At 57.9% G+C, this 13,156-nt stretch overlaps 1 protein-coding gene across 6 annotated transcripts in view; it reads right to left on the bottom strand.

The window, feature by feature from the left end:
* Positions 1-12,505, bottom strand: part of ASS1 (argininosuccinate synthase 1) — a 50,904-nt gene extending 38,399 nt beyond the window's left edge. For all 6 annotated transcript variants that reach the window (XR_012332741.1, XR_012332742.1, XR_004527155.2 and 3 more), the window contains exons 1-4: positions 12,351-12,505; positions 5,074-5,183; positions 3,080-3,148; positions 1,214-1,402 (exon numbers count right to left, since the gene is read on the bottom strand). Coding sequence is in view for 2 of the 6 variants with exons in the window: in XM_033858849.2 (XP_033714740.1) it covers positions 1,214-1,402; positions 3,080-3,148; positions 5,074-5,178 (363 nt within the window). In the remaining 4 variants the exon portion in view is untranslated. The remainder of the gene's footprint in view (positions 1-1,213; positions 1,403-3,079; positions 3,149-5,073; positions 5,184-12,350) is intronic.
* Between the last annotated feature and the right edge of the window lie 651 nt (positions 12,506-13,156).

Genomic DNA, 13,156 nt, shown 5'->3' with positions numbered 1-13,156 from the left:
CACTCCCGACTGCCTCCACCAGCCTTGCGGGGGGCGGGCCTGGGTCAGGTCAGGACATGCGTGCTGAGAGGTAGGCCCCCTGCCCCCCAACCTGGAGCAAGCTGTTGGCGGCGTGTCCGCTAACTGCGAGCTCATGACTCCAGAGTAACACTGCCTACAGTCACCTACATCGTTAGGAATCTTGTTTCTTGAGCCCTGCCACCTGCGGGACAGGGGCTGAGGGCTTTCCTGCCTTCTATTCCCAGGGTCGTCCTTCAGTCTGCACTCCTGCACACAAGGGCCAGAAGTAGCGGGTGTGTTATCTGTTGAACTGTGTCTCCCACAAAAGATAAGTGGAAGCTCTAACCGCCCCCCCCCCCAATACTTCAGAATGTGACCTTATTTGGAGATAGAGCCTTTACGGAAGTAATCAAGTTAAGATGAGGTCATTAGGGCAGGCCCTAATCCAGTATGACCGGTGTCCTGATAAAAAGGAGAAATTTGGACATACAACCAGACACGTGCTGAGGGCAGGCGATGTGAAGACGCCCCGAGGAGACGGCCGCGTGAAGATGTAGGCCTGGAGTGATGCACCCACAAGCCAAGGACACCTGAGCTACCCGAAGCCAGGGGAGAGCCCGGAAGCGGCCCTTCCCTAGCACCTTCGGGGGAGCATGGCAGCCAACACCTTGATTTTGGACTTCTGAAACCTCCAGAACCGTGAGAGGATCCGTTCCTGGTGTTGATGCTGCCCAGTCTGTGGTGCTGTTGCCCCGGGAAACTAAGACAAGGCCTCATCCCCATATTGCAAATGAAGAAGCTGAGGCTCAGGAAGGGCAAGGGCCTCGCCCAAGGCCACACAGCTGGGGTTCAAGCCCTTTGCTACCTCGTGGTCTCTGACCCTGCCCACTGCGTTAAACGGAGACTCCCACAGTGACCTTGGTCCCTGAACCTCAGCAGCAAATTTGCAAAACGGGGTGACACTGCTCAAACCACATGTGGAACAGGCACACGGGACTCACACACTCGGGGTACAGGGCAGAGCCGTCCCTAACTCGCTACTAAAAACATTCCTCTTATTCAGACTGGACGGGCCAGTCTGTCCTCTGCATACCTGACTGTGCTGGGGGAGAACCTACAACTGCTTGAGGACCGTCCATTGCCTGGCTGCCTGTGTGCCCCTCGCAGGCCCCCTGCCTCCTTCTCCGTCCCCAGCCGTCCATCCTGGTCTCACCTTTCCTGTGGCGCCGTGTGACACGTACTTGGCTCCCTCCTTCTGGGCGATCTCCACCTGTTTGCGGGCAATGCAGGGCCTGGCAAGAGAGGTACCCAGGAGGTAGCGGTCCTCATACAGCGCGCTGGACTGGATGGCGGGCCAGACGAACTCCTCCACAAACTCCTTGCTGACGTCCTCGATGAACACCTATGGGGAGAGGAGCCCATGAGAGCGAGCCTCGGCAGGGACGGGATGCATCAGAAAGCAGAGTCCCAGGGGCCTCGAGTGGCCTGCATCTAAGGCAGATGCTGTTAATGGATCCCCGGGCGAGCTGTACCTCCACTTTTCCTTCTGCATCTGTAGTAGACATCATAAATCAATCCAGCATACAGTGCGGATACTCTCCCTCCTGCACTCATGGCAGACATTACTAATCGATCCTGATATACCATCCAGGCGAAACTGGATGTGGTCCTTAAATCCCTCCCAACATAGCATTCTGGGCCTGAGATGAAACAAGATCTAAATCTAAGATCTAAATCTAGATGTAATCCACAAAAGCCAGGGATTATTTTGTCCCACGGGTGGCAGCTGGCAATATCTGGAGATATTTTTGGTTGTCATAACTGATGGGTTGTGGGGGTCATTCTGGCCTCTAGTGGGTAAAGGCCAGTGATGTTGCTAAACATCCTACAATGCACAGGACAGCCAGGCACATGTCAACAGTGTCGAGGTTGAGAAACCCTGATCTAGAGGAATTATTCTCAGAATGTAACCCCCCTAGAGTTCCCCAGACCCTTTCAGGGAGACTGAAAACATTTTTTGTGATACTCAGTTGATATTTGCCGTTTTCACTCTGTTGACATTCACATTGACTATGCAGAAGTGATGATGGGGGAAGGGGCTGGCACCTTAGCACAAATCAGGGCAGAGGCACCACACTCCTCAGACACGGTGCTCCTCACGCCTTGCTCTCACAGCGCAGATTTCTCTTAAGAGTGGTCTTGAAAATGCAGTAAACAATGATTGACTTTTGTTATATCTCGACTCGAGTACAAAATGTGACATGTACACGAAGCATCTCTGCTGCATTCAGATATGCTGAATAATTCAGTTGAGTTATTAGCTCAACTAGCCCCTTTTCTCATAGAACATCGTTCTTGAACAAAGGACCGACGGACAAAACAGGGTCAGTGCAGACTTGGGTTTTTGGCCAACATTTTCATAAGAATGAAGTGACCCTATCACTTCAAGGAAAACTGAATTTGTTGCCAAGCTTTCCAGTAAGAGTTAGAATTATGGAAAACTTGTATCTGACACCGTGAACTTGACAGCTTCCTAATACTTCTGATGTGAGTTTTACTGCGTTTTAGTGTGCTTTGCAGATATCGCGTTTCTTTTGCACTGTTAGCCTATGTGAGCAGGGACCACGCTGGCCACGTTCACCTTATGGGCCTGCTCACCACGTGATTAGATGCTCAATCAATGCACTGATTCTGTTGAATGGATGGAAGGATGGGTGGATGGACAGAGAGCTAGGAGGGATGGACAGGTAGATGGATGAGGGATGGATGAGTGAGTGGATGTGTGAATGGACAGCAAGATAAAAGAGGGATGGGCAGGTGGATGGATGGATGAGGAAAAGACAGATGGATGGGGAGGTGGGCTGGGGAGGTGACTGGGTAGAAGAGTGGCCGGGGGAGACCAGAAGATGATGCCCTTTGCACACCAAAAGCAGAAGGAATTGACCTTATACTCCTGGAAGCAAGAGGACCAGTTGGAAGGTGTGGGGGAGACAAGGAGCTTTGGGACAGGACCCCCCACAGCTGCCCCCACCAGGTCAAATCCCGTTTCCAGCCCCAAACCCTGCCTCCCGCGTGGTACCTTTCTAGCCCCAAGCTTCAGCGCCTTCTTCCGGGCTTCCTCAAAGTCTTCCTTCTGGCCTACGTTGGCCTGATGAGCAGAAGCAGAGAGGACCCATTAACCCAGGGGAAGAAAGAAGAGCTGAGAAGAATGTCCCCCCCAGCCCCTCCCCTACCCTGGGGTGAGCCGTGGGCAAGTGTGTTTCACACACAACAGCCCTCAGATGGCGGTGGTTTCGACGGGATCGCTGAGGTCAAAGTAGGAAGGAGAAAGGGCGCAAACCAGGGTCTGGAGAAGCTGTAACACTCTCCAGAGCTAATACTTGGTTGAAGGACGGACCGAGCCTGGCCCCGTGCACCCAGGCTGCTAGGTTGCAACATTTGCTGTCACTGCCTTGAAGGTCTAAGGCTTCCCTTGAACCCGTCTAACTCTTACCCCAATTCCCCCAAAGTCAGTACAAAGGTTGGAGAGTCAGCAGCTGCCCGACTCTCAGCTCACTTCCCCAGCCAAGTGCAGCAACGTGACTGTCCCAGGGCGCCTGAGCCGGCTCGAGGCTGAGGCCTGGGCTACGGGCACCCAGCTGTCCCCCTGCTGGAGCGCAGCCTCTGGTTCCGACATCCCCATCTAGACACGGGCATTTTTTTTTTTTTGCTGGCTGCACTCTGGCCTCCTGCCTAGACACTGGCCCTGGCTTCTGCTCAACAGACTCTGGAATCTTCCCAGAGTCCAGCTGCAGGTGCTTTTCTGAGGTCACTCAGCTTTTAAATCTGCCCGGGGGGGGGAGCCCGGGATCTGGACGGCCCACCGCTGCTGCTGAGGACAGGGTGCACACACCCCAGGCTCTCTGCATCCGCTCAAAGCCCTGGCTCTCTCTCAGCAGGCAACTGTGAGCCAGGCATTTCCCCTGCTCCACCTGAGGAACATGGGGTCAGCACTGTTACGGATGGTAGATTGACTTCAACTGCGAACAAACAGTTCTTGACAACAGCTGGACTTTTCCTGTCCAGAGTGCCACCCTCACTTCCTCTGCAAAGAGAACCTTCTCTCCTGGGACCTCTTTCCACAGGGATGGGTGAGAGCACATCACGTCACCTGCTCACTGTAGGGACACAGCCATACTGACGAATGCATGGTGGGCAGGGACTCAGGCCAGTCAATGGGAGTCCCCCCTGGCCCTTCTGTCAGAGCCTCTGCAGGAAGCTCTCCTTGCTCTGGGAAAACTTGGATATGATGATGTGGGCCTTGCCTGCCCCGTGGAGAGGCCAAAAATGAAGCCAAGCAGAGATGGAGGCAGATCTGGATGAGCACCTGGATCCAGCCTTGCCTGAAGCCATTATACCCCTGGCCTTCTCAGTTACATGAAGAACTGTATTATTTTGGTTTTCTTTTTTATTTTTGGTTTTGTTTGGCTTAAGCTGGGTTTCTAGAATTTGCACAGTCATATGGAGAAAGATTCAGAGGTTACGTCCAGGTTTCTCAGAAGTTGAGCTGGTTTAATTAGGGATGTCTGCTACGGACCCTGGATGGGGGATGGCATCATACATAACCTATGGCCCGTGACCTATTTGCTATCCCAGAATCAGATGATCTCCAAGGGCTCGTCTAGTTTAGCCAGTGTAGCCTCCTACACTCTTTGCTGAATTATTGAGGGCTTTGGGAAAGGGGAAGATTGTATGCCTTCTCGGGGCCTTCACCAGATCCAAGCCCTTGGTCCCTCTCCAGGCAGGCTGGCCCAGCAGCTCTGCCACGCTCACTCCTGTGCCCCCTGTCCAGTTACTCGCATGGAGGCTCGGCTCCTCCGTGATCTGGGGGGCATCTCAGACCTGGGGGACTTCCAAGGTGTTCACTCGACAGATGAAGAGAAAGAGGCAGTAAACGAGAAGCATTTTCCTACAGTTCAGGACAGGCTTAGAGAGGGGGAGCTGGGTTTGGATGAGTGACAATGGGCAGGTGGGCAAGCTGGATGGACAGCAGGGCCGACAGTAGAAAGACACACATGCCAGGCGCTCCCTCACCAGGTAGGCAATGACGTCATAGCCCTGCTCCTTCAGCCACACGAGGATGCAGGAGGTGTCCAGGCCCCCGCTGTAGGCCAGAACCACGGAGCCTTTGCCGGACATCTCGTCTGGAGGGAGGACACGAGGAAGAATGTGAGTGACCCAGAGCCAGCCCCGCCCCCTCCTCCTCTGCCAGCCCCTCCCGACAGCTCCCTTCTGGCCTGTCCCCCAGCCCCGACCTCGGCCTTGGGCAGTCTTATCCCCTGGACAGGCCGCTACCGTGAGGTGTGAAACAGGATGTTCGTCTGACATCAGGACCAGCTGAGGAGCTGCTCCTTCCTGCAGCCTCACGCCTTCCACCCCCGACACCCTCTCAGGGGACGCACACACACCACACTGGGGCCTGGCAGGTGGAGGCATGTCTTAGAGCCAGTTCCCCACCAGCTAGAGAAGACGACGGGGTCAAGGTCAAGACGCAAAGGGGTGCACAGCGTCAGGAGACTTGGGAGAGGCCGTGGCCCTGAGGCCCGGGCAGCCCACACATCTCTAGTCAGAACTGCTCCTTACTAGGCTGGGCCAGTGCGAGTGAGGCATGGCCCTGGGGGACTCGTATAGATCACCCTGCACCCGGACTATGACCGCATGAGGTAGGAGCTGTCATGCATGTCGGGGCAGCAGAGACTGGGGCTCAGAGAGGTCAGTGGCCAGCTCGAGGTCACAGAGCACGTGTCTGTGTCTGGCTCCAGAACCTGGGTTCTTCCCAGCGTGCAGGGCTGCCTCCCAGCTCTACAGGGAATAGGATGACCCCCTGGACCTCTCCCACCTGGGCCCCAGTGAACCTTCACACAATGGGACTTTAGGTTCTTTTTAAAAGAAAGTACCTCTGAGAGGGGAAACACGAGAGACCCCAAACACCTCAATGAACCCAGCTCCAAAATGATTAGTTGGGAGGAGCTCAGAGACCAACTTCCCCATGTGCAGAGGGGGAAACTGAGGCCCAGAGGAGGAAGGTAACCAGGACGTACAGATGGTAGATCTGTCCTTCTGCAGCAGGACAGATGTGCCCCACGCTATCCCTCCCTCTCTTCAGCTACACTGAACCTTCCAGAAAGCACCAGAGCCTCTCACTCCTTTTGCCTTTGCAGCCACTGTTCCTTCTACCCAGAAGGCTCTCCCTGAGCCCTAGGGCTGCATCAGGCCCTGCCTTCCCCCCACTCTCCACATGGCCCTGAGAGTAGGCGCTGTTATGTGCCCACTTTGCTGAAGAGGACCGAGGGTCAGAGAGGCGAGGTCACTTGCTTGAGGTCCTGTGGTCAGCAGGGGGCAGGGCCAGATTTGGATCCAGTCCATCTGTCTCCAGCCTCCATGGACATGGCCCCAGCATCCTGCATTACCTGGGTGTGTGCTTGTGTCTGGTGGGAGCATTTGCACTGGAGACCGACCAAAGTCAGGGTCCTTAATAGAATCTATTGGGAAAGGCTGTGGACATCACTGCACAGATCCATGTGGCCTCATCCAGAAGGGCCTCTCCCCAAGGATGCAGGCTCCTGTATACTGAAGGCTTCTCGTGTGCCTGGAGGCTTAGCGGCAAAGTGGTCACCCAGCCCTTTGCAGTAGAACCCAGCCCAGCCGAGGGACAAGAACACATCCTATGTGCTGTCCCCGGCATCTCACCAGGCCACCTTCCAGCCAGTCCCAGAGCTCACATGTTTCTACTGCCTTTTGGACTTGGAAGGGGAAACACTTCATGGAACAGTGAGGTTGGGGGCAGTTCTGATGGATGGGTGTCCACAATTCCCCCCTTCAGTGGGCATTCAGCCACCTGCCAGGCTGTCCCAGGCCAGCTGGGGCCTGCAGACATGCCCACGGCAACCGCAGCCAGGCAACAGGCCACCCAGGATGGAGGGGAGGAGGTGGGAGGGAGGCAGGAAGGACTTATGGCAGGAAGTGGCTGGGGCTGAAGGTGCGGGTTGCGGGCTTCCAGAATCTGTCTTGATGGCTCAGCGAACCACCCTGCAAATGCAGGCAGCTGGGTGACACCAGAGGCCATGAACCCAGCCTACCCAGCCCCTGGACTCCCCTTTGGGCAGCCTCGCTGAGTGGGGAGACTCAGGAGCCCCAGAGCCCCGTCCAGCGCCCTGCTGCAGCGTGCGTGCTCCCAGCCCTGTGTTCGTGTGCGAAGGGGCTGGTGGTGTGGTCGGGTGGGGGGTGTAATGTTGCGTATTTGTGAAGCTCTATTGAGATATAATTGACATGCAATCAACTGCATATATCAAAGCGTACAATTTAATGAGTTTGGGCACGTATCTACAGCCAGGAAGTCATCACCACAGTCAAGATCATGAAGGTGTCCATTATAAGCTGAGTCCTCCATTTGTGTTACCCCCGGTTTAGAGACAGGGAAACTGAGGCTCAGGTTACGGAACTTGCTCAAGGCCTTGCTTGGCTGGTGAGTGGTAGAGCCCGGATTCACACCCAGATCAGCTAGACTCGTAAGTACAAGGCTTCCCCTCTCTGGGAGGTGCAAGGAAGGGGATCCCTGGACAAGGTGTGGTCTGGGAAGCCACAGGTGGCTCAGACACCCTGGAGTGACAGGGAGAGATGATGTGGGCCCGAGAGTCACCCCTGCTGTGCCACCTCCCAAAGGCCCTGGGGCCAGAGGATGGGCACCGGGCGGGGGAGGGGCAGCTCCATGGAACAGACCTCCTGGGCCTGTCCTGTTCTGCCTCAGCGATGCCCCTGTGCCCTGTGCCTGATGGCCCATCACAGCACAGTCACAGTGTATTCTCACTGCCCCCGCTGCCCACTGTGAGCTCTGTGTGGACAGGGACCACCTCTCAGCGCCTGGCACATGGCAGGCACTCAGAGAAAGGCTGCTGATTCTGCGGCCTGGAGGTCAATTCCTCACCTATAAAAAGAGAGGGTTAGGGCTTCCCTGGTGGCGCAGTGGTTGAGAGTCCGCCTGCCGATTCAGGGGACGCGGGTTCGTGCCCCGGTCCGGGAAGATCCCACATGCCGCGGAGCGGCTGGGCCCGTGAGCCACAGCCGCTGAGCCTGCGCGTCCGGAGCCTGTGCTCCGCAGTGGGAGAGGCCACAACAGTGAGAGGCCCGCGTACCACAATAAAAAAAAAAAAAAAAAAAGAGAGGGTTACAATCCCCTCCAAGTCTGGAATTCCATGCACGTTCTCATCCGGAAACTTGTGAGCCCCTCCTGCCTGCCAGGCCACATGCATGCACGGCTAGAGGGCCTCAGCCTCTGGGCCTGAGACACGTGATGGATTGGGTGCACCCAGGAGTGTGTGCCTGAGTGCAGGGGTGTGTGTGTGCGTGCGTGCGCATGCATACGTGTGCCTGCATTTCTTGGGGAGAATGTGCCTGAGACTGCATGCATGCACCTGTGTGTGGCGTTTGAGTCTACGTGTGCACGTCCAGAGATTAGCTGGGCAGGTGGGCAGAGACAATGATATAATCTGACACTGACATTGCTCCACCTTTCCTGGCGAAGCTCCCGCCTCCCTCAGTCAGTGAGGTCCCTGCCAGTGAGGTCCCGGCAGACTTCGTGGGGCAGAAACTAAAGGAAGCTGAGGCCTCAATTTGGGGGACGGAGAGTGGGAGAGACGAGGGGCAGAGCACAGTGGCTGGGTCCTCCAGACCTGGGTTCAAGCAGCTTCAGCTGCTCACCTGCAAAACGGGATCAAGAACAGCCCATCCCTCCACAGGCGACCGTGGATTCCGTGAGATTCCAGGAGGAGCCCAGAGCTGGGTACCACACCTGTGCCCACCAAGCTCTCCTTACCACTGGGTCCTGGCTGACCTTGGGCAAGCCCCTCACTCTCTAGGCATCAATATCACCACCTGCTCAACAACCTGCAAGCCTGAAAGCCCTTCTGGTTCTGACACCCCAGGACACCGGGCTTCCTGCCTGAGGACTCGGCCTCCCCCAGCCCAGGGGGGCTGGACTCCTGGGGCTCTGGGGCTCCTGAGTCTCGGCCTCCCGCGGCCCCAGCTTTGCCGCCACCCCACCCTCCACGAAGGGCGCAGGGCAGGTGCCCCAGCTCCCAGGCACATGACCACTGCCAAGAACATTCATGCCCCCAGCTCCCGGGGCCAGCCCAGACATCCTGCTCCAGAAGAGGGACACCTGGGAAGGGAAGAAGAGAGCCTCATGCCAAGATGCCTGCCAGCCTGGCCTTAGTTGGCAAGGCAGCGGGCATTCTCCAGTGCCCCCGCCAGCTCCCAGTGAATGTGCCAGGCCAGCCTGGGCAGTTGCTCGGCACTAAGAAAATTCATGCGGCTCTAAAACGTCAAAGCTAGAAGGATGACTAGAGCAGTTACTATGTGTAGTGCCACACGTGCATCATTTCAAGGCGGGGACTGTTATTACCACCTATTTACAGATGATGAACCCGAGGCTCAGAAAAATTAGTGACTTGCCCAGGTCTCAAGCTAGCGGATGGCAGTGCTGGGATAGAAACCCAGGCTGACTGCAGACCACCTGCTCTTTACTGCTCTCTGCCCTACACTCTCTGGTCTCTAGGAGACCACAGACTGTCTCCCCCTCCCGTTACTTGTCTGCCAGAAGACAAAATCCTCAACGCACCATCACCAGTCAGTATTCTATTTCTCTGTGCTGCGGCAACACGAATGTTCCCCTGGAACCCCTCCGCTCCCATTCTAACTCAGTCGAGCTGAGTTCATTATAGTTTCTAAAAAGCCTAGCTCCACCAAGGCCATAGAATTCTCCCTGACTTAGGGGTTTGCTCATTTTAGGACTGCAACTCTCATCCTCTTGCTGCCCTCATTCGTGTCTGATAGAGCTAGGGGGCAATTCCACACTTTGACCAGGAGGTCAAAGTGTCAGGATTCAGCCTGAACATTTGCCTGACACACTCAGCTCATTTCATTTGCATACTTGGTGAGACACAGAGGAAGGATTTCTGTGTCTGATGAGAAAGCTGAGGGCAGTAGGGGTGCTCTAGGCTACATACTGAGCTGGCTCTCAGCTGCAAGTTCCTGGGGCCTGAGATTCAAATCAGGAATGCCAGGCTGTCTTCGGGACACCAGCGCTCCAGCGAACCTCCTCTGCCCACGGTGCCGGGGGTCCTTTGGGAGTGCCCTGCCTTAGGAAGATTGGGTCTCCGGTTTCGACGAGAATGTCCTGAGGTAGGAGGAGGTAGGAAGACTAAGTGGACCTCACCAGGCCCCAGTGACAGGCACTTAAACCCTTTTCAGAGCATTTGGTTATGGAAGAAAGCATGAGTTCATTCATCTGTTTACTATATTGAAATGCCTACGGGTGCCTGGCCTACCCCAAGTCTGCGGAGGGCGTCTGTCCCACAGGAAGGAGCGAAGCCCTGGTAGATCAACTTTGCCCAAAGTGTTTCAGCAGAAATCAGAGCCGTAGACCTTGAATTCCAGAGGTTATCTCTCTCGGCACGGATGCCCACAGGCAAGGCGCTCGCTTCAGAGGCTGTGCGCTCAGCTTTTGGATGAAGGCATCTGGTTGTCTTGGCTTTTGCCTCCCAGGACCCACAGGACGAGGGCGAGATGGGGCATGGGAAAGTGCTTGCCCAGCCGGTGAGTCTGGGCCTGGCCCCCCCGCAAGTCAGGCTCCTGGGGCCCTGGGCCAGGGAAACGGTTACCATCAGAGCCAACTGACCACACATGCCCAGGGGAGGCAGGCAGCTGACGGGGGCACCTGTGGGTACTCAGGGGGGTTCAGACTATGCTGAGTGGGGGCCTCCCTCCACCGCATCCTGTGCCTGGCCTGGGATCTAGGCGCTCAGCCGGAAGCATTCACCACTCATTCACCAGCGCTCAGCAGAGCCAGAATTACTTCTCAGCGTAACGCACAGGTGGCTCCACCGGGACGGGACCCCCTGCCCTGGCTCTGAGACGGGGATGGGCGGGGGGAGGGAGTGTGGAACGGAGACTCCTCCAGTCCCTATCCAGTTCCCATGTCCTTTGTGGCTGTTTCTGCCTCTGCTGTCTCCCTCCCCCACCAGAACCTAAGACAGGAGGGCAGGGACCCTGTCTCCTGTTCTGAACGCCCAGCGCGGTAGCACCCGGTGAGTCACTCCCCAGACACAGGGAGTGAACGGACCCAGGCACCCTTCTCAACAGTATACATCCCCTTACTGTTTCCTGAGCCCTGAGCCTGTGCCAGCCATGACGAATGGAGAAACTGAGGCTTAGGACTCTGGGAGGCTGACCCGAAGGCTCACCCAGTTGTGGAGTTGTGCCTGCCTTCTGGGCTGGGGTCTGCGGGCCTCCAGAACCTGCCTTCTTCTGTCACCAGCTTGGGTGTGGCGGGGAGGGATCAAAGCCCAGGGCCGATTTGATCCATCCCTGGGGAAAGGACAGGTTTGCTCCTGCCCGGGATGTGCAGCCAGACGGCGCTGCTCTCGGGAGGAGACGCCCCACTTTGCAGAGAGGAGCACTGAGGCGGCCAGGTCACGGGGCCTCCTCGGGAAGAGCCCTGGCAGGATGGGAAAGGAGCTTCCTGCATTTCACAGAGACTCTCCTTCCCCGGAGGGCGAGGCCGTCCCAGGGGCCAAAGGCAACAGGCATCAGGACGGCTGACATTTCCTGACGAGCGGTCCCTCCCACAGGCCAGTGCCAGCCGGAAACCGGGCACCGCGGCGAGGCGAGGCCCCCGCCCCACCGGCCAGAGAACGCAGAGCCCTTTCAGAAGGCAGAGCCGCGCGACTGACGCCCCCTGCAGGGGAGGGAGCACAGCCACACCCAAGGCACCGGGGTGGGCCACCCGGAGCCCGGAGCGACCCGCCCGGGGGAAACTGAGGCTGGGGCTGTGGGAGGGGCCGAGATGCCCAAGCCCCGGGGGCGCGCGAGGCGCAGCGGTGAGGCTGGACCTCTGGTTGCGGGCAGAGGAAAAGAGGCGGAGACAAGAGACCAGGGCCAGAGAGGGGCCGAGAGAATCGGGAATCCTCACACCCTCCGGGTTCCCAAGGTCTCCACTTGTGGGGCTCGCGGCATAAGGGAAATTGGATCGGAGAAGGAAAATCCAGAAAGGACCTCGGCCTGCAAAGGCGACAAGTAACCCGACCTGCCCCTCAGACCCCCGGACTCGCGCCCCGGCCCCCTCTCCGCGGCCTAAGGGAGCCAGGAATCCGGCCGCCAAGCGTTTGAGCAACAGGAGTCCGGGCGTCGGCCCCCTGCCCGCCCGTCCAGGTCCGAGCCCGGGGCGCGCGGTCCCCTCCGCCTCCTCGGCTCGTTCTCGGTGGGGTCCGGGCAGAGGGCGACCTAGGCTGGGGAGTGGGAAGGGGACTCCTTACCGGGAGGCAGGCGGCGGCGGCAGGCGGTGGAGTAGGGCTGGTTGCGGCGCGCATCCCGGGTTATAAGCACGGGGCAGAGGGCAGGGCCGGGGGCCGGGGACAAGTCGGAGGAAGAGAGCAACAGACCCCGCCCCCGGGCCCGGCCCCCTCGCGGAGCGGCTCCGCGTTCGCGGCCGCCGGCGGGGGTCGGGGCCAGGCCTTGCCCCGCCTCCTCGCCCCGCCCCTTTCCCTCCTTCCCTCCTGCCCACCCGGCTGCCGACACACCCTCCCGGCCGGGCCCCCGCCCTGGCCGCAGGCTCTGGCGGCCCCGGCCCGCGGGCTGGCGGCTCCCCTGGGCGCGGTAGTGGCTGGAATCCTCGCGACTGCCAGGGTGACAAGCCCTCCTGCCACACTTGCCGCCTGGCCCGTGGGGAACGCTCAAGCGCTTCGCCGTGGGAGTGGAATAAAAGCCCCTTAAGCTCGTGAGTTTCATGCCCATTTTTGTGTCGTGGTGGCCTTTCTACAGACCTCAAAGCCCCTCCCTCCCCCCCTAGTCCCCGTGAGCCGGAGCCCATTGTATTGGTGAGAAAACTGAGGTGGAGGTGGCCCTAGAAGGTCGGGGTTTCATCCCTCAGTCCAGGGCTGGTTCCTGGCTGTCTCCCCAGAGCCTGGCACCTGACCAAACTCCCGAGGGCACCCAGTAAATAGTGAATAGAAGACTGGCCCACTGCTAACCCGTTGAACAGCAGGGAAAATTGAGGTTCACAAAATAAACAGGGAGTTGTGTCCCCAGTCTGGCCTCCAGAAGGTTCTGTGTCAGAAGTTTT

The sequence above is a fragment of the Tursiops truncatus genome, chromosome 6, assembly GCF_011762595.2.
Source record: "Tursiops truncatus isolate mTurTru1 chromosome 6, mTurTru1.mat.Y, whole genome shotgun sequence".
Taxonomy (NCBI): Eukaryota; Metazoa; Chordata; class Mammalia; order Artiodactyla; family Delphinidae; genus Tursiops; species Tursiops truncatus.
The sequence above is the reverse complement of the archived record's forward strand: the minus strand, read 5'-3'. Positions and strand labels throughout refer to the sequence as shown.